General features: G+C 39.1%; 2 protein-coding genes across 9 annotated transcripts in view; one reads left to right on the top strand and one right to left on the bottom strand.

Annotated features, from left to right (window-relative positions):
- Positions 1–6571, top strand: part of MCC (MCC regulator of Wnt signaling pathway) — a 320126-nt gene extending 313555 nt beyond the window's left edge. For all 5 annotated transcript variants that reach the window (XM_020780019.3, XM_072992456.2, XM_020780020.3 and 2 more), the window contains one exon: positions 1–6571. In XM_020780019.3, the coding sequence (XP_020635678.3) occupies positions 1–181 (181 nt within the window). In that variant the 3' untranslated portion in view covers positions 182–6571.
- DCP2 (decapping mRNA 2) lies at positions 6152–26824 on the bottom strand. 4 transcript variants are annotated; one of them, XR_012084404.2, is made up of 12 exons: positions 26659–26820; positions 23695–23846; positions 21198–21325; positions 20776–20874; positions 18542–18694; positions 16400–16512; positions 16135–16245; positions 15166–15298; positions 14520–14621; positions 13774–13825; positions 8899–12701; positions 6152–7695 (listed from the first exon to the last, which is right to left on the bottom strand). XR_012084404.2 is itself a non-coding variant. In XM_072992462.2 (12 exons), exons 3-12 carry the CDS (start codon positions 23747–23749, stop codon positions 12544–12546), a joined length of 1104 nt encoding a protein of 367 aa, XP_072848563.1. In that variant the 5' UTR covers positions 23750–23846; positions 26367–26504; positions 26659–26779; the 3' UTR covers positions 6152–12543. The 4 variants fall into 4 exon arrangements, 2 of the variants coding, with proteins under 2 accessions (XP_072848563.1, XP_020635680.2); XR_012084403.2 differs by having other exon boundaries at positions 6152–8226; XM_072992462.2 differs by adding an exon at positions 26367–26504 and having other exon boundaries at positions 6152–12701; positions 26659–26779.
- Between the last annotated feature and the right edge of the window lie 60 nt (positions 26825–26884).

A 26884-nucleotide genomic window follows, 5' to 3' on the forward strand; every position in this document is an offset into this window, starting at 1 on the left:
TAACCTTGTGGCTGCCTATGAGAAAGCAAAGAAAAAGCATCAAAACAAGCTGAAGAAACTGGAATCCCAAATGATGGCTATGGTTGAAAGGCATGAGACTCAAGTAAGAATGCTCAAACAAAGAATTGCTTTGCTGGAAGAGGAGAACTCAAGACCTCATACCAACGAAACATCACTTTAAGAGGGAAAAATTTATAACAAGAGAACCATTGCAAATGTTACTTCTTGCAACGTTTGTTTGAGCTATTGAACAGAGAAGGGGATCTGAGACAGCCTGGGGGAAATCAGAGGTCAGTGGCTCGAAGTGCAGTTTTAGTTTTATGGCCATGAATAGGAGGAACCAAAAAAAGAAAGTTATTTTTGGATTGCTGTATGTAATCAGACAGTGCCTGGCGGTATATGTTTCTGTACATCAAAGTTCTTCAGTTGTTTTGTTCACATTGTTACAAACTTTCCTTCCCCAGTATTGGTTTGGGTAAGAACAAACGTCTGTCATTGTTTATCAAACATTTTCTTGTGAGTCTATTGTAATATTGCGGTAATGTTCAAACACCACCGCGTAGGTAGCATTTCTTTGGGATAGTAACATTTCTCCTCTCTACCTCCTTTCCACTACTCATCTGCTGCTCTAGCATCAAAATGCACAGCTGTTTAGCATGTGGAATGTCCACTTCGTTGTAGCCAATCTATGGCTACAAACTGAGCCAGACATTATTAGCAAACTCCTGCAAGTGACATCTAAGGTAGTATGAGTAATGCTTGCCTCCAATGGTTGGAGATTGCAGACAACTAGCACTGCATAGAGTATGGTTTTAAATGACTAGTTATGCAGTTCTGTCTACAGTCGGTTTATGTTTCAAAGCATCTTTGCCTTACTTCTTCCTTCTGAGTCTTTTAGGATTGCACTCTTGATACTTGGGGACTACTGCTAGTTCCCCCTACTTCGCTTCTAGTCTATGCATCCAGAACAGAACAGGCAGGTCTCAAAATCAGCTAGAGCAGTGCAGTACAGCTGGCACCTTTTCTGGAGTGGACCTACTTTCCTCTTCTGACTTGTACTGCTCTTGCCAGGGGGGAACAGCTGTGTGGAAGTGCCCTAAGGTTAAGTCATTGTTTTCCAAACTGCATCCTGTCAAGGAACATAATTTATGCTATGAGAATAACCACTCAGTTAAGCAAGCAGGGAAACTAATATTCCCTGGATAGGGTAACAGGGCATAGCACTTGTGCATTGTTGCAACACAGGAAACCGTGGCAAGAATGGGTCACAGGACAACATTAACCTTTTAAGAAATGGTTTCTGAAGTGGATGGCTTCTGAAGGCTACTAAGAGGTGCCATTTCTATACATTTGAAACAAGGTTACCATAAAGCTAATCTGCAGAGTGTCAAGAGCAGTTGATGTAGTTTCATTCAGTTTGCTTTTCCTTTTTGACTGAAGATGGCCAAGATTATAAGGAATGTTTCTGATTCAATGAATGTAGATTTCCTCCCTAAAAAGCTATTGTGTGAAAACTCATTTGCAGTTATGGTGCTAGTTCTTCCCACTCAACCCATAGTTATCAATGGTGATGGAGTGAGGGCTACCATACAAAATATTTCCTTCAAGTTTTGAAAGTTAAATAAAAAGAGCAATAGTCTTTATTAAACAAAGCCAGATCATTATTATCTCCTCTAGTTATAAAATACAACAGTAACTCCTTGGCGCCAGAAGAGGCAGACGGAGGAACAGACAGATTAACCACTAGGAATCAAGGGAGAGAAATGTCTCAAACGGCACATGCAACTGTGGTGCCTTGTTCTCAAATCTTTTTTCCTTCTTGCACTGTGATTCTTAGAATGCTTGCAATAAAGACAATTGTAACAGATATCCTCTTAATGTTTTCTAGTGTTCTTCCATAGATTTTTACTATAGCTGACGTGAGGTGCTTTTCAAACAAATATTTTAGACTCTTGTTGTGGTTTTCTCTTCCACTGATATTGCAGCCTCTAAAAGATGTTTTCATAGTTTCATTTTTCAAAAATCTCAGTTATTTAGGGCCTTTTAAAATTTGTTTTGATCTTTCAGTATGTTTTAACTGGCTTGAGCCGCACTGTTGCCCACCAGAGCAATCCCGTTTTAGGGATTAGCTTTTCAAAGGCGTGCACATAAAAAATTCAAATTAAACCCCATGATGCATATTTAGTTTTTATTCAGAACTGATATCATCATCCTCGGTTTTCAATTTTCAACATAGCACAGCTGTTATTGTGGCAAATTCTAGGAGCGTTGATAATGGGCACAAGTTCTACTGGTCATCTTATCACGTCTCACTTTTCTTAGTAAAAGCATCCTACACAAAGGAACATGAATGTCTCTCTAAATGAAAAACTAAATTCCTTCAATAGAAGGGGTTTCCCTGTAAGTGATAAATCAGTATTTTTTTTTCTTTTTGTCATTACTGGCCAGGTAGTGCTGCACAAGCTAATTCTTAACTTTTGTGTTTATTTCCATTTTCAAATTCATAACTCTGCTTACTGTGGATTCATTGCTACGTAAAAGAAATACTTTTGCTGGTTTGATTTAATGGCCTCAATATTCTGTTTTTTGAATAAGCATGGCAATTAATCTTTTGTTAGAAATCAATTATTTGAACAAAATCTAATGTCTCACTTTACTGCAGTTATGGCATAAGAAAAGTAATTTCCTTACTATGTGCATTCATGATGTCTTTGTTCTCCTTTATGGGTCTCATCAGTTACACATCATAAAATTTTTGCAACCAGTAACTATATTAGGACTTATTTTAAATTCCCACTGGACAAGTTCTTACAGCTAGATAAGCTGCCCTAAGAAAGATGATGCTGAAAACAAAGTGTTTCACTGCCAACCTACCAACTAAAGACCAAACACAAGGTGTACAAGTCAGAGGTAGCCTGCAGAAATCTCAGAAAAGTTAATGATGGAGAAGCTGGCAACACATAATGAATGAAACAAGTTCTTCTGGGGGTTTCATTTTTGTCCTGCCTTCTGGTGGTGAAAGTAAGGATTTAATTAAGGCACAACATCAAACTATCATTAAAGTAGCCTGTTTATAGTTCAGCCATAATGTATGAAATGAGAAACCATAGGTATACCTGTAGCTTCATTTCAAGAGGAAACCTCCATGAAACTCTTAAAGGCAGAAGCCAGTAAGTAGGCCTAAAGCATGGCTTCCATATATGTTTTGAAAGTAACACACTCCATTAGGCTGTTTGGCATGATCTTTACTGAGCCAAAATAAGTTTGCTTAGTACAGTTTGGACATGCTCTACCATCTCTTTTCATTCATCATGAATTATGACTTGATTCTTCAGCTAAACTGGAAACGGCATGAAGCCATTGGGACTCCTTTGTTTTTCACTCTCAGTAAAAGCATTGCCCTGTGTGTGGAAGTAATGAATATAACTCAATAATTGGTCAAAAGGCTTTTGTTGTCCAATTAAATGGACTTTGCAACTGTTAATGCATGGCAACTGCCAACTAAACTGGACCTGCTGAAACAAAAGGGAGCCTTTCACCAGACCCAAATTAGGTATAATGATTTGGCACACTGATAATGTTCATCTCTCATTAAGCTACCTGAAGTTTTGCATAAAATTTCAGGACAACATAGCAGCAAAAGGACCATTTCCACCTTGGTTTCAGTTCTGAAGGTTCAAGTGCTTCCTGCCATTTGGGCTGGGATTAGGGTAAGAGGTGAAATAGTTTCAAAGACAAGTATCATTTCTTAACTGTTCACAAAATCAGAATGTTTCTTATTTTATCCTATGATCTACACGTTAAATTAATTCCATGGAGTACCGCCTTTTTCATTTAGTTCTTAAAAGTTGTACAGCATTCCCCTCCCTCCGCCTTGAGCTTTTCAAACCCATTCCTATTAGAGAACCCAATCCATTGCATTGTGGTGGCTGGCTGATCACTCATGCCTCTTGGAAGATTGTTTTGACCTACACCTTCATCAGGTATTTACTCTGCTGTTTTCTAGGACTGTTAGATAGTGTCTCATTTCCTATAATGGCATGTAGGCAGGCACTGCTTTCAGAAAGACATCATTTGGGTCTTGTATCCTGTCATATTCTAAGCATGTATGTGCACTTTCTTCACTTTTGAGGCACTTCTGCAGTTATCAAAGTTTTTCAATTCTTCATCCATGGTACATATGACACAACATTTTGGAACATTTATTCCTTTCCTGGCTGTTTTACTGCTCGCTAATCATAAAACACAAGTTGTGATTTTGCCAATGCCAAATTTTAAGGACAGTCTTAATTCCCCCAACCATTGTCCACTTTATTTAGGGATACTGGACTAAAGTGTTTATCAACAGTGGTGCTGAATATTAACTATTCAATGTACAAGCTAAGTTTTTCTTATGTGACTTATTATTTCTACGAAAGAATCTGCACTTAAGGAATAAGACTTTTATACCAGATCCGCATCTGAGGTATTAGTACTGGTTCTTTCCATTGAATCTGACCATACCATGTACAAATATAGCAATGTAGTTTCCATGTATATTCATAGCTGGTGGTCAAATCTCTGAAAGAACTTAGCAAGGTTACACTGAAATCTGTCACGTCGATGGTATTTTACATATGACTTAAGATTTTCTTCTCAAAGACCATACAACCAGTGGGAAAAGAAATAATGAATTGTTGTGCCCTAATCAGCTATAAGAATGCATGATATGTCATAAACTTCAATGCATGAATATAAGAGATAGACAGTTAGTTGGAGATAGGCAGAAGCCACTGACTTTCGTTCTCTCATCTATTTTGGCAAGAAGCTGCAGAGCGATTATTTCCAAATTGTATTCAAATACAGTACTGAAAGAATGCAGATTTAATGTACTTTGATGGAGCAGTATTTTGACCTTAAACAATAACTTCCTATGCAGTATGATAAATCTAAGATGACTATGCTTACTTTCTACAGGCAACAGAAGAGACTGGCCCATCAATCCTATTTGTCTTTAAGGACTGTGGTCCATGAGTGTTTTGCCACATAAAGTCAAGGATGTTATGTAAATCATGTCACTTCATCCTAGGGACCAATATCAAAGTTAAAGGTAGAGGAAGGAACTTGAGCAAATCTATGATCAGTCTTGAAACGGTGTGTTTCAGTTTGGCAGGCTAAGTCTGAATGTTCCCAATGTCCAACAGTATATCTGAGGAATAATTTTTTAAAAAATCACTCATTTATGCAACAGTTTAAAAAAATTGGTTGGGTCCTAATTGAGGTTCATGAAAATGCAAGGGATCTATAAAAAAAGCTTTTGATCTAGCAAAGGAGTTAACAAAGTAAAAGGGGAGAGACCACCATTTGTCCCAGTTTTGCCAGCTACTCCAGAGAATGCAAGAGACGGAACAGATGAAATCAGTTCCCCTCCTCCCACAAGACAGGGCATCCCAACTAGGGCTGTTCCTGTGGGCTAGAAGCACGATCCAGATCCAATCCATCTCGGTGCTCAATGTCAGGTTACCACCTGACAAATGTGTGCACTATCCATTCCACTGTGTTAAGCAAATGTCTTTCTTCATAACAAATCTAAGCAACTACTCAGTTACTGTAATCTGTGACATGTTCAGTTGTATTATTAGAACAAGTTTCTAAAAATTGATGAGTTGTCATACATTGCATGTAATGCATTTTAAGTCTGTTACCTTTTCAGGTTAAGGTATACGCTTTTTATACCAGCTTGAATGTATTGTTCTTTACAAAGCACATATTAAATTTGCATTAAATGTCAGTATTTGTTTACTGTTTATACTGGCATTTTCCACTGAAACCTACAATTTTTGTTGATTTTTCCTCAATTGCTTTAGTTCTTTAGCTGCTGTAAAATAGCTGTCTTGTGTTTATTTGATATAGAATTGTAAAAATGGCATTTATTTATACAGAGGCATTTATAATACTTTTACAAATGTTCTTATATTCTGAATAAATTTCTAATGCTAAAATGTCTCTAAGCCTTCAATCCTTTGTACAGTTCCTCTTCTTTATGTGGGCTAATACCTGGTTCTAGAACAGAAAAAAGTGCTCTTAACTGATAGTGTATGCAACACAGATTGAAATACTTCCAGACACCTGAGGAAATGATTTTTTCCTTGTGTTTACACAAAAGCACACATTAAAATCAACACTTTTAATGACAAATGATAGTGTATACATATACTCAGTACACTTCGCATACAACAGAAGTTAACCAATTAAATTGTTTTGTTCTCACATTTAGAGGGCTATAAATGCAGTTCCACAATTTAATCAATGCTAGGATATGCTTCTGAAGAATGTGTCTAGTTTCCTTTAGGCATTCTGCCCACTCAGGAAATGCCAACTCACATGAGGGGGAGACACATGGAATAACCTCACTCCCAACATCCACATCAGGTTTGTGCTAAGCAACAGTCCCTAAAAGGGAACTTCAATGTGTGTAGAAGCCTTGCTGCAAACATTGTTCCCAGGCACAGCGAGACTTCTAAGCCTCTCAGCTAAACTTGGTAAAGTGGAAAGATAGTGGGAGCAACACATACACTCCCATGGTCTCTGCACAGGTTGGAATTCCCTGCTAAGGCATAATGTCTGAACAGGATTTCAACTGACAAACAAATACTGTAGCCATCTAAGGTGTTGTTAGTTTGACTTCTGTAACTGACAATGTCCATTATGGTTTGGTAGTAAAAAAAAATGTACAATTTTACAATTCAGAAAAGTAATCACATTTGAAGTCATTACAGTCATCCACCACTCCAATACCTTAATCTTAGCAGTCAGTATTTCTGCATAAAATACAAAAGTAATATTAATCAATTAAAAAAGCAACTGCAGAATGAACACATAAAAAACTCAAAAGAGTACTAAGATTTCTAACAATGTACTCTGGAGACCAACCAGACCATTTAAACTTGGTAAAAAAATGAAACAGCTGTATGTGTTTTCTTGGCTTACAGTGAATAGTCAAAGAAAGAAATACACATCTGAAAATTAGCTGATTGCTGCTCATCTCCTTTTGAGACCAAGTTCACTTGTTCTTTAAAACTGCATGGGGGGAATTATAAGATAACCTATGCTAGTATCTGTCTTGCACCTCTCCAACCAGTTACGCTGTTTAATCCACATGTATTAGTACAATGTGAATTAATAATACCGGTGTCAAAATGGGATCACATTACCTGCAATGTATGCACCTCAGGTTGCACTTTAAGAATGCTCTAGTCAGAAGCAAATTATTATGATGGGCCATTTTTCACAAAATATAGTAGCAAAAACCTCCACACTGTTTAAACAAACAGAATTCAGCACTGTTAAATTCACATTTAGGTTCTAGACCTTTATAACCATGCTTAACTTTAAAAAATAAACTGGTTCTGCCAAGAAGAACTCTCTATAATTATTAGACATTGCAGGCTAGAGCTATTAAGAAAAGTAACACCTTTATCCTTGTTATAAAACAGCCCTGCAGAACATGTGCCTCTTTAGATGAGTAACACCTCCCATTATCTCTTACGATGGCCTATGCTAGCTGGGAGTTGCATTTGAAGATCTCCATATTCTCTAGGCCTATTCTCATATATTTGCTGCTATAGAAAATTACTTCCAAAACGTGTACTTCTTTCTTGACCTGAAGCACACTATTTCACTTTTCATAACATTGCTCCATTAAATGGCAAAATCCTAAGAAACAAAACCAAAAAAAAAAGACAAAACACATTAAATCCATTAAATGGATTGCACAACGGAGAACTCCTGTATTTTCATTTCACAATACAATGTGTAAACTTCCATACAGTTGTTGAACAGCACATTAGGTTTTAATCTTATGGGAAATCATTTTTACAGAATACTACCAGTAATTTTTTTCCTAAAAATTAGATTTCAAGAGCTACTTTGAATGAAGCCAGGGGCTTGTATTTGACAAGCAATATTTTTTTACTGAATCTGCAGATAGCACATTTTAGGCTGATTTTGAAACATTCCATTTTCAAAAGCAATTTATTATGCAGCACAGGATGCTGTGGCTTGAAGAATCAGAGTAAGGGCAAAGCTCCCTTGGATACATGGAACCCACTGTGCGATTCTTTGGATACGGGCCATTGCCGGTCTCCAGCAAAAGATTTTAGCTCAGCAGGACAGCAGTCTTTTCATGATGCTGATGAAAAGACTTAATTTTGTCTTGTTCATTGTTAATTCATTCAGACAGCCTACCTGGAAGCAGAGTGAAATGCACAACAAATATAAGCATACAAAACATATTCCATCTGTTGATGTCCCCAGCAAAAGGTAGCATATTCAGCATATTTATTTTTCCTTTCTTAGAACTAAGTTACATATGGTTAATAAACACATCTAGTTTTAGTAAAAACTGGCTTTCCTGTAAAAATGCCTTCACAGTACACAGCAAGTCAGTGTCACATATAAGAACTCTAGAGTGAGCAGAAGATCTGAACGGACACATCACAGATGTAAAAATCTGCATGGCCAGCTAATTCTCAGGATCTTGAAACTGAGAACTGAGTTTGGGCTCTGCATTCTTCCTGCCTGGGAACAAATATGTTGTTTTAGATGGGGCAAAAATGAGAGGCATTGAGAAAAGAGGCACTTGCACCACCTATTTCAACTGCATCAAACACGTCAGAAGCTGCTCTAAGGACTCAAGAACATATCTGACACTTCCTGATCTATGGGTTATAAGGTAACTTGCACACAGGCTGCCTGATACAGGCAAATGACCACCACTGTATGACAGCAATGACTAGGACACAAGTTGAAATTGAAAAGAGGTTGTGTGTCTGGTGTGTAGCAGGACTAAATATAATGATTCAGCAACTCAAACTATTACCATTGGCACACAAGTACTGAAATGAAAAGGCTGCCTACCTTGGAAAGGTTAAGGGCGGCTCATCATTACAACTATGTTCCCACCTCCTCCAATCTGCTTTCCCAAAAGCTTGGACACTGGATAGAAAAACTGCCAGTAGCATGCAAGCCTAACAAGACCAGAACCTTCATGAGCCAAAAAAAAATCCATAACAGCATAGCTGTAAGTATAACAAGATCAAAGCTTCACTAACACACACACACAGAGAAATACATATATAAAACCATTGCCCTGAAGGACCACAGGGAGTCCTAGGAATCCCATTTAAAGCCTTTTGTTGAACTTTGTGTTTGTATAATTCAACATAAATAAAAACGGAAATAACATGGCCTAAAAAGGATCAGATGAGCAGCACTCACAATTCAACTAGGTGCAGCAGTCTAGGTGCTGTGTCTCCCTTAAAAGCATGGGAGATGACCACCCAATACACAAGAAGTAAAATATTTCCATTCACAGATTATTTATTCCCATCTTTTAAATGCCCATGTGTCAGTGAAACAAACATCCATTACAGTAACCAAATAACCTGTTCTTCACTGTTTTATAGAAATCTGTGTAAACCATATGCCTGCACTTTGGCATACACAAGTATAAAATGATTCAATTAAACATTTACCAGGCAAAATAAAACATTATATTACAAAATAAAAATCAAAGAATGCAACATGAAATGTTTGCAGTGCGAGGCACCCAGGAACCCATGAAGCTGTTCATCAACCACCTTTAAGACAAGACAGCAATGAAATTAAGGAACACAACTTTATGAAATATGGTGCCTTATAAAAGTGACAAGGTATTGCATATTTACCAAGTGTATTTGCAACCTATTTTAAAGCTGTATTAATTAACCCAGATTAGTCTTCTATAGCTTCTGGAAATTCTCAATGAAAAAGACAGACATTGTCTCTGCTGAAGAAGTTTTTCTTTTCAAAATGTTACATTTTGCAGCCAGTACCCTATTCAGGAAACAAGGGGCAGAAGAGTAATCACATAAGCCTCCCTCCTGTTCCAGCAGGGCCCCCTTTGCATCCCTAGACTTCAAGTGGCTGTGAGACTGGTCATACAGTGGAATGGTCTACCACAGTGGTTCTTAACCTTGGCTTACTCAGGTGTTTTTGAACTGCAACTCCCAGAAACCCCAGCCAGCACAGCTGGTGGTGAAGGCTTCTGGGAGTTGCAGTCCAAAAACACCTGAGTAACCCAAGGTTAAGAACCACTGGTCTACCAGAGTGAAGGGCAACACTTCCATGATTCATTCTTAACAGGATACTGGCCCATATACTGAAATGTCAAGACAGAATTGACACACTCTTTAATACCAAGATATATCACTTTACAGGCTTCCTCTCACGTATGCTAGCAGAAGTATTCATTAAGTACTCTAAATATTCACCTAAAGGAATCCATTTCATTTCCAAGATTCATGTAATTCACCTATGGCAATGGTTCCGAACTTTTGAATAACCCAGGTATTCTTGGACTGCAACCCTCAGAAACCAAGGGCAGCACAGCTAGAGGTGAAGGCTTTTTGAAACTGCAGTCCAAGAACACCTAGATTACCCAAGGTTGGGAACCACTGATCTATAGCATATCAGACAAGAAGCCACACAAAAGTAACACTCCTGGGAAGTCAAGACACGTATCAAAAGGACTGGCATACAAGCAGCCTGGAAGTCCCATTTGTAATGAGTGAGAGTTTACTGAGTTAAGCATTCTATTTCTGCCCTTCAAAAAGCCCTTCAACCAGCCTCATCTTGTCAAGTATGTACATTTAATAAACCTATATTTATGAATAAATTCTGGGATGTGGTGGACAGGCATACAATCTGTAGGAGAGCCTATCATTTAATAGTTTAAAGAAACAGCCTAGAAGCTAAATTTATTTTACTTAATTGCCAGCTCTTTCCTAACCATGCAGAAGAAACACATAGTTTAATAATTTTAGATATAGAACTTCACTGTAGAATCCTTTTAGCAAGAGAATACAATGGATTGAAAGGGATTTTCAAAACAGGCTGCATGCTTCATTGTCTGTATGCAAAATATAGATGCTCTACTCAACAGCCCAACATGAACTCTAAGCCCTTAGGACAGTTATTGAAAAGCAAATATTCAATAAATGCCATCAATACAAAATGTCAAGGTAAATCAGGGCACTGAACAGCACTAAAATTCATCAGCAGCTTTGTAGACAAGTTGCATCCACGTCTGCATGCCTATGTATAACTATGGAATAATGTTTTAATTTCAGTATTCTTGTGATCAGGGTTGCTAATTTCCCCCCACAAATTAAAATTTTGAAGTTTCATGTATTCTTGCAGCATCATGCATTCTTATGACAACAGTTTTGATGCAAACTCACATTACATCAGATAAATATGTTAGCGAAATGGGGTAATGTACCACAGAACGTATGCTTACAAATCTAATTAGCAGTGCAATCATACCCCCTAATATAGTCTGTTGGAGGAAAGTAGAATGTGGCAAAAGGGCTTCTCCACCAGCAAAGAGGATCTCCATTGCCATGGAGACTCCTACCAGCTAGCATTCGGCTTTGTAGGACAGGTGTAAGAGTGGTGAAGGGTTGGTTCTGAATCTTCTTCCAGCAACCTGGGCCCATCATCCACTCACTCCACCCCCAAATGAGATGTCAAATACAAATATCTGCCTGGGTAAAACTGCTTAAATACATCTTCTGCTTAGGCTGACGCAGCCAGGAGGACTTGTGATAATGGTAGCAGAGCTGCTGTTCCTCCCAGGCCTCTATATGATTGCTTTGAGTTGTTATAAACAATGCACTGCCATGTTTTGAATTCTCCCTTAAAAGTACAGTCAGCAGTCTATAATTCTCTATGCCAAAATTATCTCCTCAAATTAATTTTTCCCAGGTTGCATCTTCAAAAGGAGCTGCAATTCTTCCAGTTGATTAGTCATTTCTATAAGAAAATTAGTACAAGGAAACAAAATTGGCCATGCTTGAATACCAATGGCTATCGCTCACTAGAGTGAGAAAAACAATTACTGAGCAGAATTCACCATTCCATTATATCAATAAATTTTTTAAACATCTCTATATAGAGAATTTCCAATACATTACCAAAAACAAACGAAAAAACACAAAGGAATGGAATTGGCTTTAAAAGTCAGATAACTCAAGAAAGAACAATTCTGTACTCATATTTGCCTTTTGCATAAAAAGCCACAAAAACTCCAACCATAACAGAAATATACAGCATTGGTGTCCTCCGGCATTTCAACCTCGTAGTGAAGTCTCAGAATCAAGACAGACTATGCATGAGAAGAAACCTAAATGTGTAAGAGATTAACTCACTAGGCTTTGAAATACATCTCTGAAAAGTAAACATAGAGCACACCAAACAAATGAATAAATGCCCTGTAATGCATAGTTGGGATCTAGCAAATGATAAACTGGAAAGCATTTTTGCAGGTATAAGCTACACTGCATTTAAAGTACAACACTGTGTGGAGCCTCTCCCATAACTGCAAGGAGGACAAAGCCTTCCAGCCCATCACTAGGTCCCTGCACTGCTTTAAAACCTGAGAAACGGTAAAGGCTGGATTTAAGAAACCTGTTCAAATGCTCTGGGCCAAGTCTCTGACAGAACTGTGCAAATGAACAGGCATCAGAGGTCAAAACTTTTCATTATAGCATCTTGATCAAACTTAAAACTCAGAAAAGCTTGTGAGGAGAATGGGAATTTGCAATGGCCGTTGCATGACATTGATTGTCCGGGTTCTAGGAGCTGGTCTTCATTCACACAACACATGTCATATGCTGCTTCTACATTTAAAAGATAAACAAATCGTTAGCAAGGCAATGTTGAGTCAAAAGCAATGTTAAGTCTCCTGTGGCTCAGAACAGAAAATGGTAATATATGAAAGAAAAACAACAACAAAAAGCTTCACTTTATTTGGCCTCATATTGGCTAAAAATGATCATAATAAAAAGTTTACAAGCCGGATAACAACATTGATTTGTCCTATCATTTTTCCTTCCATGGAACATGGAGGATATAGCAAGCTCTCATCTGCTAGACACCAACCAAATGGAAAAGCTTGTTCCTGTTTCTGGAGGATGCTGGCAGCTTTCTGGCCCATCAATTCTCTCAGCCATCATGCAACATAACTGATTGCTCACCTTCTTAGACTGAGGAGAGTTCAGCCTAGAATTCTCCTCAGTTTAAAGAGCATTTCAGCTCGAATTCTGCTCCAGGTACCACGCATATATACTGAACTGCAGAATATATGCCACTGAAAGAATGTTTTAGAGTTGGGAATTTTTCCACTAAAACCCACTTTAAAGACATACAATCTAGTACTATGCACGTTTCCTCAGACTTACACTTCACCCCCTCACCCCACAATTTAGTGACCTCACTCAAAGATGAAGGACTAATGCCTTAGTGAAGATGAATGTCCTCCCTGACATTAACAGCTACACTATGCAAAACTGTGTCAATATTACATAAGGATATGGCACTACACAACTGGGACAGAACATTAAAGCACAGGAAAATTCCTAGCATTGGACCTGACTGAGATACTGTACAACTCTTTCAGGCCAAAAAACAAATTGGGTGCCTGTTTCATAACATAAGGAACTGCTTGAACTGTTCCTCAATCCCTACTTATTATGAAAATATGAAATCACTTTCGTTTTTTGGTCTTGTTTGTAAGCCAACATTAAACAACTTTTCATTTGACTTTAATAGAAAAGAACAATTTAAACAAGCTATGCCACATAGCATTATTGAACTCAGATGGTTACCTCTGAACCAGGCTGCTGCTTGCCTAGTGATAATATCTAAACTACATTTAGAAATGATGATGGATGAAAACACAGCAATACTTGCCTGTTTCAAAATTATCTTGAAGTCTTCTTGGATGCAACTTCTTTTCACATTTCTAAGTAAGAAAACAATTTTGTTAGCAATCTCCACAAAGCAACTGAGATGCTTGATGAAATCACAGTGAAGCAAAATGCTTCCATTCATGTCAATGGAAGAAGAGTTCGCCACACAGTCAAATGGGGGAAAGGGAGAACAAGTGCTTCACTTAGATTTGATCAGGCCCCAATAGATTTATTACTTCCCAGAATTTATGGAACATTTTCACTAAATATGAGTTTAAAGAGACAGGACTGAACATTAAAACAGCAAACCAACATAGCAAGGGACAAGATTGACATAATTCTAAGGTAGAAGCATACAGGTAAGCCTGAGTCCCAGATTCTTTCTCTATAGTTGGGAGAAGCAACAGGAAAACTTTACATTTTCCTGAGCTGCTCGAACAGCTTGAAACAAACAGACCTCCCTCAAAGCTGCAGCAAGAACACAAAGCTGACAGCCAGTGAGCGGCCAAGCAAAATCTGCTATTTGTCCATGGCTTAAAAGCTCAGTCTTGAGTTTTAAATTACAGGCCCTGTTTGCAATCAAAGCAATGAAAAGGAATTCTTAGTTTCTGTGCTGAAAAGTCACCCGGATTTGTAGTGCCAGTTAACACTACCAATGTTTTTGATAGAAAAAAAATTCTAAAGATCCTACTATACATCTGATTATTCCTGATGCTTTACAGTCCTCATTTCCTTTGGACATCTTACCGAAGTTTGGTTTTGTTTAGACAGCTGACCATGGACTCCATTTGTTCTTTTCTTTTGATTAGGTGTGTCTTGGTATTGCTTCCTGCCATTGCCCCGTGTGTTCTGAGCCAACCAAAGGTCACAGAAAAAGGAAAGAAAGTTAAGGGTCTTGGAATGCCATGTTATAAATATATCTACAGTAGACCCTCTACTTAAGGAATTAATCCGTATTGGAATGGTGGTCGCAAGTCGAAAAGTCTGTAAGTCGAATCTCCATTGACCTACAATGCACAGAAAACCGATTAATCCCATAACCAGTGGTTTTTATTCTATTTTTATTCCATGTTGGTTTTTTTCTGGTCTGTAAGTCGATTCTCTGGCTGCAAGTCGAATCTAAATTTTGCAGCCAGAGAAGTCTGTAACTCGAAAAGTCTGTAAGTCGAGCCGTCTGTAAGTCGAGGGTCCACTGTAATTATATTAATTAAATTAATTAATTCTGAAAATGAGCAAATTGTATTTATATTCTCAAAGGACATACAGTTATACATCCAGCTTAAAGACAACTTCTACTTAAAATCCATGCACTTGAGAAATTTAACAGGATTTTTAAAAGGCTTTAAGTGTCAAAGAATTTGAGCTAGTAAAAGAATTTCTAAAAGAAACTCACTTTTAGTTTTAAAGTTTCAGACACCTCCAAATGATTGTTAAATGGCTTCTGTTGCTGTAACTGCCTATGCCTTGTCCACTGGTCTCCAGCAAGATTATCTGGGAACACCTGCTGGCTATAATGGAGTTTGGATCTAATTCATTAAGAAATAAAAAGCTTGTTTTGAAAGTTGAACAGGAGATCAGTGCAATATGAGAACACAAGACAAACTGGTTCAGTTCAACTATTCTTGCCAAGTACCCACTGCAAAAGTATCTTGCCCTTTTAAAGTCATTAATGCTTGTTTCAAAGTGAGCAGTACTGACAGTATCAAGAATACGAGCATTAGCCTACTCAACGTATTTTATATATATATTTATTAAAATATTCTTAACCTGTCCTATATCAATAGATTTCAAGGCAGGATACAATCAACAACATTTCCTCAAAAGAATCCAATACCATCCAAAATTTCAAAAACTTCTAAAAGCATGTTTAACAATTTAACCATTCAAACAATACAGAAATCCTAACATATCTTTGTCCCTCACACAAAGTAACAAGGCATAAAACAGTGACAAGGATGAGAGTTGATCACTTAAGACAGCAGGTAACACTGAAATAACACCACTGCAAGTTTTAGTGAGACTTTCTGGTGTCGGTGGCTTCCTTAAAGCCTCAATTAATGCAGCAGACCTTTGTATAAGCTCTTACATGTTTGCAATGCAAACCTTTTCCATTTTAATGTTTGTTTTCTACCTCAAGCTATCAAGCACCACCAGCACTAGTTTACACATATGCAAAGCATTTTTCTAACTATGGAACACTGCATTATTATTTCTGCTCCTACATTTAGAAGGTCAGGACAACAGCCTACTTCCAGAAAACAGACGGAGTCTATCTAAAACAATTTATCACTTTCTTCACTGAACAATGAAAACACTATTATTTATAAGAGGACTACTGTAAAAATTGTGCCAGTTCTGCTACCTCATTTTTTCTATACTGAGTTTAGGTGGAGTGCCGCTACAGGTAGATGCAAATCCATTGTCACTGTCTGAGGAATCTCCATACCGTCGAGAAAGCCAGTCTCTCAGTGGTCTGCAAAGAGCATAACATTAAGCCAGTAATCTCCAACTTCTAGGAATGAGGTCTAAAATATCCTCTTTGCATATACCCCCCCCAAAAAAAACCTCTCAATATGGAAGTGAGATGTTAGAAAATCTGTCTTTTTTCTCGAATCTGAAAAGCATACCTGATGAAAGGAATTGCCATAAAAAACTTGTTAGGTGCCAAACCTAGCTTGGACTTCGGAGTCATATCATTTCTATGGCAAGGTAGTTTGTCAATTGAAAACCATTCAATATTCTGAAAGATAAAAAATTTTCTTTATACTTAGTAAAAATTACTGAAAGGAATAATAACAGTGAATTCTGCAGTACATCCGCCTCTACTCTTGAAATGGACCAAATTTCACAAAGCACTTTGCCACTATCAGAAAATCTTACCAGCCAGAATTCTAATAATTAGGCATGAGATTTTCACATTTTTTTCACTACACTTACCACTATTCATCAGAATTCTGACATCTGCAGCCCAAAATCCAAATCCTCAGAGAAGTTTTAGTACACATATCTGATGCCCAGCATGCTCTTCTCTGGAACCATTTCAGAGAGAGTAGGTGGGTCTTGCTATGTTCCATTGCTCTCAAAAAAACGATCAACCCCCACAATCCCTTCTAGTTCCATGGAGCTTAGAAAGTCCCACATTCTGGGCCTCAGATGCATGTACTGAAACTCTTTGGAGTACTTGGATTTTTTGGCTGTAAGTGCCAGAATTCTGACTGGGGAAAGTTCTGGTGAATTATGGTAACTGTAGTGGGGAAAAAAATCCAAAAATCCCATGCCTGCTAATGATGTTGTGGACTTGCTAGCTGCAAGTTAAGTGACATGGTGCCAGCTGGCATCTCAGTCACATGTTTGGTCACGCTCCTGCTGTGCAACCAAGACGGGGTCCCAGGAACAAATCATTCAGCACAATTAGCCTAGGCAAGTTACATGACCCTTACGTGAACACCAACAAGATTCCAGGTATTGTTTAATGTATTCCTTTATGTTGTATATCTATCCACGCCAGATAACATTCTCCACTATGAATCCAATGAAAAAATACGACTTTAATTTATTCCTTCACATATACACGACATTTCTGATACAAATATTCCCTTGTCGTTACCCCATAGTCTCTTATCTTCTGTTGATAATAACATACAGTCATGTGAACAAGAAAGTAGATTTAAAGTGGATTTATTTTTGTTAAATAAATCAAGACATGGTGTAGTATGTTATGTGTTGTTGTTCACCTGAGGTTGTAGATATCTAATTTTCAGACCTGCAAAGAACCATATGATTTTTATTATGTCCTGATACATAAACCATAGAACTCAAAGAGGGTGTACTTCCTTTTTCACATGACTTAACGATCCTGTCAGGACTGAATCTCAACCTGCAGCCCAAGTACAAAATATGAGACCTGTGAGAAGATCTGTAGTTTTGGTTCCTGGGAGATGGATATAAATTCTTCCTGATTTACAGATTCCTCTGCCCTTGGATTTATAATTTTCTCCAGAACCCTCTCACACTGATGAGCACAAAGATAAAACTGAGTTTAACTCCCCCTTGTTTCATTATAAATGTCCATCAAAGGAGATTGTTATTTTAGTAATTCTGGTGTACAGAGCTTTAGGAAAGAATGGTCCAGGTGCAATTAAAGATTTATGATCAATCCTCACCCACGGGTTAGAATGGAATAGAAATAACACTCCATGGCTAAGACTGCATGTCCACTGAGGAGGCCTCTGTTCATGCTCCAGAAGTTCCAGGGACTGCTGATGTATTAAACAGAGGGACCTAAGTGGAGGCACGTAAAGCCTTTAATGACTCCAGCCTGAATAAATTGTAGTTAATTTCTCTTCCGCTGATTTCAATCAGGGGAAAAAATAGAGGAAAATCATCTGGGGGAACAGTGAAAAACTATCCCAGCCTATCATCTGTCCTGACTGCTGAGAGCCAGCAGGGCATCAGTTGCAGCTGTAGCTCCAAGATGAATGTCATCACTTCTAGTACTTAGGACTTTACTGTCCAATGGATAAAAAAGAATACAATTGAATATGCCTCTGGAGAACAGGATGCATTCTGCTGTTACAAACTATTTCTATGTGCATCTGAAAAATCAGCACTAATGCTGCACATACCAGAACAGCACTACACTAAGGAATAGTGTGTTGTTATGACTTCTTATGACATGTGACCATGGTTTAATACTGGAACATCATTAATTTATTCATATTTAAGAATTCATTCACACCCTACTAACCAGAGAAAGATGGAGTATTTACCCGAATCTCTCTCCTTGTTTTGGGATTAAATTTTGTTTCCTTTGGAATTCCTGGAATGATGTACAAGCGTGCCAGCTGATCATTGATTCGTAATTCAATATAATCATCTTTATTGATGTAGTCTTTTATATCAAAGCCAGTTTCTTCAAACACCTTAAAACATACAGATCACGGCAAAATGTTAGGTACTACATAACTGTTTGTTTCCACTTATACCTAAAAGAAATGAGATATCTGACCAATAACTTCTAATTTAGAAAACTAGAGCTGATTTTACAAAGCGGAAATTGAAGTACAAATTTCACCAGAGTGTGAGGGTTCGATCTCTGCCTCCCCCTTTTGTTCAATAAACCAGGCGTTGTTTGAAAAGCCAAATCTCTTGAACCTCTTATTTATCAAACGACAACAACTCAGGAACAGCAAGCTTGCGTAACTTCTCTTGTGAAACCACCGGGTCTCGCAATGGCAACCAAAGTTCCGTTTCAAAAGGATTAGTATGTTTAACTTCCCAAGGTCCTGGGGTAAGAGGGTTATACCCGCATAACTCACGATTCACCTTGTCCTCTCTTAATAATGGCAAGGTCGCCTCGTTGGCCTCATATCCCCAAAACGGGGATCCCTCCTCCTGGTCCTGGAGGTATCTCCTCCATCTCTCTTCTGTCCGCCATGCCCAGCGTTCCTCCGTATCTCTGGCCACTGCTTCCCGCTCCTCTCTCAGCAATCTCCTCCACTCCCAGGCCTCTGATTCTCCCCAGTACGAAGGTCGCTGGGGAAGTCCTTTACGTCGCCTATAGTCGGCCTCTTCCCTGGGGACTTTCACCTGTTCCCATAGTCCAGTGATCCTGCACCCAAATTAATTCCCAGCCTCGCAGTATGTCATCGCACTCTGCATTTATTTCCCCCAATCCCACCTCAACCGTAGACCATCTCCTTTCCTCCCTTCCTGCCAAATCCTGCTCAGTCTGGGTAGACATGGTTAACCCTTGTAGATTCATCTCCAATTCCCGGGTGTCTAGGCTCTGGTGTATCATCCGGGGCAGAGTTGGAGGTGTATTAGTTTGTATTCCTCTAGTCGCCTTAGGGAGAGACGGCACTCCAAAAAGGGCCTCTGCCCCCTCATCTCCTTTACCACACAGAGATAATGATGTCTAATGTCTATGAATTTTAAAGGTCTTCTAATTTTGAAAACTAACTCATTGATATTTAGTGCAATGTTATATGTCTACTCAGTTGTAAGCCCAGCTGAGTTCAATGCAACCTACCACAATGAAGTATGTATATCAGGGTAGGCAACTTTGGTTGATGGTGCGGGGGGGGGGAGGTTTTACCTCCAGCACTTGCTATAGGCTATGTCAAGCCAGGAACAACGAATCCGCACAACGGGGCCGTACTAGCGATCGCAAATACGATCGCACACCGACGGCCCCTATGGCTCAAAATCGCAGAGCGAAGGTCGGTAAGCGGACCCGCTGATCAGCTATTAGGCGGCTTCAAAATGGCCGCCGGAAGCCCCAAAATGGCCGCAGGCAGCGTTTTCGCACCCTCGTTAAGCGGGGGTGGAGGGCGCGAAAATGGCTCCCGGCCATCGGAGAAACATCGCTGTACAGTGAGTAAAGCTGCTATTGGAACGCATTAAACTAAGTTTAATGCGTTCCAATGGCTTTTTTTGATCTGTACAGTGATGTTTTCACACAGCGAGGGTTAATCCAGAAGGGATTAACCTCGTTGTGCGAGGCACCACTGTAGATTTTTTTAAAATAATAAAACTAAACATAACACTTCCTGTTCTGATTTTTGGATGGAAAAGGCTTGAGAGAGCTTCCCACTTGCTTAAAACAAACAAAAAAATCACTCCTGAGAGTGTTCAAGAGCTGAAAACCTGTATTTCAATTATACAGAACTGGAGGCCCTAGGGAATCTCAATAACTGCCTGGTAGAACAAGTGACCCACAGTCTGCACTTTATCCATTCCTGATGTACAAGACTGTAGCCACAGAGGATTACTTAATTATCTCTTAGCTCTCACTCAGTTCTAGGAAGCTAGGAAACAATGCCCCTGTTTGTAATTCATTAAAATATAATAGCATTACAACCTAATCCATGGGCAAGTAATCTATTCAATTTGGAAAAAAACTAGTTCTCTACCATTGATATTAAATTCTATTCACTTCAAAGAATGTAGACAGGAACATTTCAGTGCCATTGTTCAGACAACAAAAAAGCAACTTAATCACCTCTCTAGCAGCACAATCATGCGGAGCCTCTTCTTTATTCACTTTTCCTTTTGGAAATCCCCAGCCAGACTTTGCTAAGTATCCTTGGACCAGCAGCACCTGCAAAGTTTAAACACTATTTTCAGGACCTAATTTAGCACCGATAAAGGTGAAATCAGCTCATGTAAAACAAGCTGGTACAATTTACATTCATAAAAACTGGACTGTGGGAGGGAAACAAGCCTATAATTTTAACATAATGGAAAAAACTCAAAATACAGATGTATTATTCAGTTATTCAACTAGTGTTTACATGTAAAGCATAGCTTGTAAAAGCCTTCAAAATATGTACATCCAAGTAGATTGGCCTAAAAGTTAACATCTAGTTTATTGCTAGTTGTATTCCATAAGAAGTCATTTTTCTCCAGATGAGAAAATCTTACATTTTCAAGAGATTCATCAAGAATAATTGCACCATAGGTTGGCACTCCCATTTTGTACTCTTTCCATTCATCTAAAACCTTCTGCACATCTTCACCTTGAGGCAGTAAAAAGGGGCAATGATTAAAAAGTACAGAGTGTCAAGGAAATTTACTGCATGAGAACACACATAATCACAATTCAAGTTTTATGACTACATTTCTATTACTTCCTTTCTTTATGCATGTTGTCTTCGGCAAAAATCCAGCCGTTCATTTGAACAGGAAGCTGTGTCATGGAGATTTAATATCAATAATAGAAGTAACCGTCATAATTTTAATATTTTATTAAAACCGACATGGCAAATAATGGGGGAGGAATAGTCAGAAGTCACTTGATAATAAAGATGCGGTAGCCATGCTTCATGCTCCATGGTTGGATGGGAACCTCCCTGTCAGTGCCTGCTGTTCTACCTCCAGTGAGACATGTGGGAGTGTGCACAGGAAGCAGGACTGGCAACGTACTTGGTGTAGGGCTATTGTCCAAAATGCCAGCAAGGAGCAGTACAATATCACCATCATCCCTACTATACTATCCTTAACGGTACTGATTCAAAGTTCTCCAAAGCAGAACCTATGAGTGTTTCTGAACTCCAAGGCACTTTTATTAGCACCCACAGCAGGCCTTTGAGCCCACTATTATTACTTTTCACCTTGGATAAAAGAGGCCTCTAACTGCCTCAACCATTTCCTTGCTTTGCTTCCACAATGCAACCCAGAAAGGAGGCACAGAAATGAAAAAAAAGAAGAGGATGGAGAAGTCGCTGCTTTGTTTTCCAGCCATTTGTCTACTAAAATATGGGGGAATGTGAGTGACCTCATTTCCAACATTCTGGTTTGCCCCAAAACCCTCTTCCATAAATGAAGAGACATCTGTTTTAACAATGTTGCTTTTATTCAGATCATAGTGGGTTGCTTACCACCGTTTCAGAAGCCCCATTTTCATATAATGGTTACAATTTGTAAAAACTATCAGAACAAAAATCTAATGGAACATAGGCATTCGATGGGATGCTCCTCCAAATCTTTCCCAGTCTATGGGAGTACCCCTGCAGCAGGGATGCCATGTCCACTCCCCCTCCAAACCTGACACATTCCCTCTCATGAGTATCCAGGGATCTCTTCTACCTGGAGGTGTCTTCCCCCCCCCCCCAGAGGGGGGTTATAGTTCCAGGGGGTTATGTGCCATCAAGAACCAATATACCCATGCACAGACAAGCAGCAGTTTTTTAAAAAAACATCCTAAACACTATTTAGCCTACATCGTGGAAAGAAAAAACATTAAGAATGTGGTTCAGAAAAGGTTATCATACCCAAAATCTAGCAATAAGAGCACAGTCAGCATTTTTCAGGATGTGATGTCTTCCTGAGACCCTGAAGGAGAAGCAGAGGGAAGGTCCCTGTTTGAGATCTATGCTTTCTGCTATATAGTAGCTATAGCCTGATTTGCAACTTGCCTTTGTTTCTAAATATTATTATCATTATCGAACTGCAGAGCTGAAAAGGACTCTGTGGATCACTGGGTCCAACTCCTTTCAAGGAGGTACAGTGGGGAAATCAACTCCCAACCTCTGGCTCCACAAGCAGATATCTAAACCACTGAGAAAGCAGTAACAGCTGAACAATTCCAGGTGACAAATTTCAAAAATTAAAGACTTCCTCCAATTCCAAGGCTCCCAATAGCTTCCTCACAACAAATGGGATTCCACAGGAGCCTTGAGATGTCAGGGGTGGGATGGGGGGCAAGAATCGGGGGATTTTGTTTCTGAAAAATAGCTGCAGCTGATTATATCATCAGCCTTACACCGCATATATGTGTGAGCAGGATTTCAGTCACTATACAGTTACTGATGAAACAAAAATCCACCAGAGTGTGGTTTTACTTAAATAGAATAGATGCAGTGTCTCTCCAGAGTTCATGATTGCCCTAATAAAGTAACATAAGATCCTGTAAATATTCATGATGATTAACCTGTTCAACTGAGGCTGTTCACCTTCCAGTGCCTTCATAAATATTCTCTTTCAATAAGCTTTATTAAAACAGTAATTCATTTTCTAATGAAGCTACAAAACTAATCTGAAAGCTTTCTAAAATAAATCAGTTCCTCAAAAATGCATAAATATAACAAGCAAAAGAGCACTTTGGGGGGGAATAACGCAATTAAGTTGAGTCTGAATAGTGATTTAAATCAAATTCTGCCTGATACAAGGAAAAACTCCACTGTATGTGATAATTAACATTCAGCAATTCAAAAATAACATAGCAACAAGCACGAAAGCAAAAACAATTCCACCCCCCCATAGCACTTAAAGCACTTGGCATACTGATTTCTAAGTCACTCACTCCTGAGTACTTTTGTCTTTCACAATATAGTCCAATTCTTTATGGAGACAGATTCAAAATTATATAGTTTTGCTGCTTGTTTTTAACAAAATTATAACATATTAATTTAAAGGATATCAGCTTTAGCAAAATCTCTTATCCCACACTGAGGTAATCCTGGTGTATTCTGCATGTAGAAATCCAAGTAAAACCAATGGGCCAGTTCAACTTGAAAACACACACGGATTGCATTGTCTCGCTCCTCACTGGGGATGTGCAAAATAAATCGACTGTTGAAGAGTGAGAAGAAATAATGTTAGGAAACTTTTAAGATATTTATGAAACTATAAAACATGTGAAGAAGAAGAAAGAGCTTTGAACTGTAATCATTAGGCAATAAAATCCAATTCAGAAAAGACTGTTCACATAAAATACATCAATGGGTTTAAAAAGACCTAGGACATTTTGATTGATTAATTGACGCTCCTAGTGGCAATCACGAGGTTAGCTTTTTTGAAGATTCAGAAAGATTAACAGATTTGTAGGACCCCAATTTGCTTCCAGTCCTCTCATAACACACCAGAGAAACAAATTTGGATCAAATCTAAGCTACTTTCTTTGCCTTGTTGGAAAACAAACATACAGAGGTAGAGGCGTATTTGTTCAGATGACACAATAAACAAACCACATAGCTCCCAAGCAGCAGTCATCAAGCAAAGTGCACCACAACACCATTCATATTCTTTCCCACTGTTGCCTAGGTTGCTCCTGTAACTCTGGGAAAATTCAGTTAACTGAAACAAAGAAATAAACTTTAGACTTTTTTGAATATACCATTGGACACAAACCAATTAAATAAATGAGAACAAAGCTCAACATTCCAAGGATGGAAAAAGTGGAGACTGAATTTATGGCTGCTGTGGGCTTTTGGGGCTCTTTGGCCGTGTTCTGAAGGTTGTTCTTCCTAACGCTTCGCCAGTCTCTGTGGCTGGTATCTTCAGACGACATTTCCTCTGAAGATGCCAGCCACAGAGACTGGCGAAATGTTAGGAAGAACAATCTTCAGAACACAGTCAAAGAGCCCCAAAACCCCACAACAACCATCAGACCCTGTCCATGAAAGCCTTCGAGAATACACGGAGACTGAATTGGTAACTGCTTTAGGCACAAGTCATAGCTCCATTCTGAGTGTCTCACTGTAACAGAACTTAAGACACTCCTTGATCTTGAGACTGAAAGTATTATACAATGTTCAAAAGATGAAATGGAAAATTCTCCACAACTTTTAAAACAGGAAACTACACTCAGAGAGATAACTGCTTTCAGTTGTCTTTTAAATGACACCACGTAGTTAAGCAGTTTAACAAGATAATTAGGAAGATTAACAAAATTTAGTTTTAGGTTGTTAGGAAATAATATGCATGGCCTGGCTGAGGGCATATTGTCTTACCTGCTGAGCAGGCATTTTCTTACAGGCTTTCATGGTGTTTCAAAAAACATATTTCAGGGGCACAACTGAAACCTGGTGGAAGATATTTCACTTCTCTCATCCTGCTCTTTTTTAACCTGAAAGCATGCTATATACAGTAAGGATTAATATTCAAAAACCATTAACTTTAACAATTTCAACCACTGACCAACTGTCATTACAACAGGCCCTGCACTGGAAGAAGAGGATTTCATACCACCTACTCCGAGGGTCAAATAAATAAATACATATATTTTAAAGGTTTTATACAGTCCAGTATTCAGTATAGAAGATACCATCAGAAAACTTCTCAAACTAAGTTTGTGTGTCCAAAAGTACCTAATTATTAATAGATGTATATGGAGATGGGAATAAAGAGGTCTGAACAGCACTGCTTTACAGCTACTGACTAATATTTCTGAATTAGAGTGCATACCCAAAAGCATATACTGAAATACATGTATTAGTCTTAAAAGCAAAGCGTGCTGCTTATATACCGCCCCATAGCACTTAAAGCACTCTCTGGGCGGTTTACAAATTAATTATGCAGGCTACACATTGCCGCCCCCCCCCCCCGCCAGCAAGCTGGGTACTCATTTTACCGACCTCGGAAGGATAGAAGGCTGAGTCAACCTTGGGCCGGCTACCTGGGATTGAACCCCAGGTCGTGAGCACAGTTTTGGCTGCAGTACAGCGGTTTAACCACTGCGCCATGAGGCTCTAAGGGGGTCAAAATAGTTCGGTTTCCATTCTCCTTCATTATATTTTTGGATAACATACTGAATACATTGTTCTATTTAGTCCATCCTCTTTTTTGCAGTCTTATGCGTGACAAGGTTTTCTCAAAAATTTCATACAAACTATTAAGCGATTCTGAGGTGGCCTAAAACCCCACAAATTTTCAAAAATAATACAGCATTTAGTTTATAGCCAAAAAGACAGAGGAGGCTGGAGGCATACAAACTGATAGGAGCAAACCTTAATTTTGCTTGGTGGTTACCTTTATGGTTTTTCTACGAGGAACATAAAATGTATTCATGGTTGCATCAGTGCTTGAATAAAGATAATCTCACTTCTTCAATTAGAAATATTCAAGTCCTTATTCCATATTAATTATTTTTATTTGGGTTTAGTTTTTTTTTCTGTACTGACATGAAACAAAGGGTTGTTGTGCTTTTCTTAAGGAGAAAGGCAGGATAAAAATATTTTAAATAAATAAAAGTTCTCGTCCTTGGTATCAGCTTCTGTACAACCACAAAGAGCCCTGAAAATACACTTCTGCCTCATACAGCTCTCCTCACATCTCTCTCGCTTTCCCTCACACACAAAAATATATACCAACCGTCGTCCGGAATTCCCTTCACTGTAAACTGTTTAAGACAAACCACAAATTCCAGGTAGTCCTCAGAGTTCCCTCCGGCGAACAAAATAACCGAGAAAAGCGTCTCTCTTCTTCCTCCTCCTCCTCCAGGTGCGACGCCTGAAGGGAGGGAAAGAAGCGCCGGCTGCCCTCCGGGAACTCCCCACGGGAGGACCGGCGGGCGATGCCCAGGGGAAGGAGCGGGTGGGCTGCCTCAGGTCAGACCCAGTCCTTCCTCTTCCTCGCCACCGCTTTAAAAGGACGGGGGCGTTACCTGCACAGGTCGTCCAGGACGCTGCTGGGAATCTCGGCCCGCTTTGTCTCCATGGGGAAGCAGCGCAGCTCATCCCGATACGCAGAGGCCCGGACTTTCACGGGAAACGGGCCGGAGGCGGGGCGGGGGAGTCTAGACCGGAGGAAGGAAGGAAGGAAGGCGGGACCACTCGGTCGAGGTCCCGTTGGACGGGAGAGAGGATGAGCGAGCCAATCGCTTGCGCCCT

Source organism: Pogona vitticeps, chromosome 2 (assembly GCF_051106095.1).
Source record: "Pogona vitticeps strain Pit_001003342236 chromosome 2, PviZW2.1, whole genome shotgun sequence".
Taxonomy (NCBI): domain Eukaryota; kingdom Metazoa; phylum Chordata; class Lepidosauria; order Squamata; family Agamidae; genus Pogona; species Pogona vitticeps.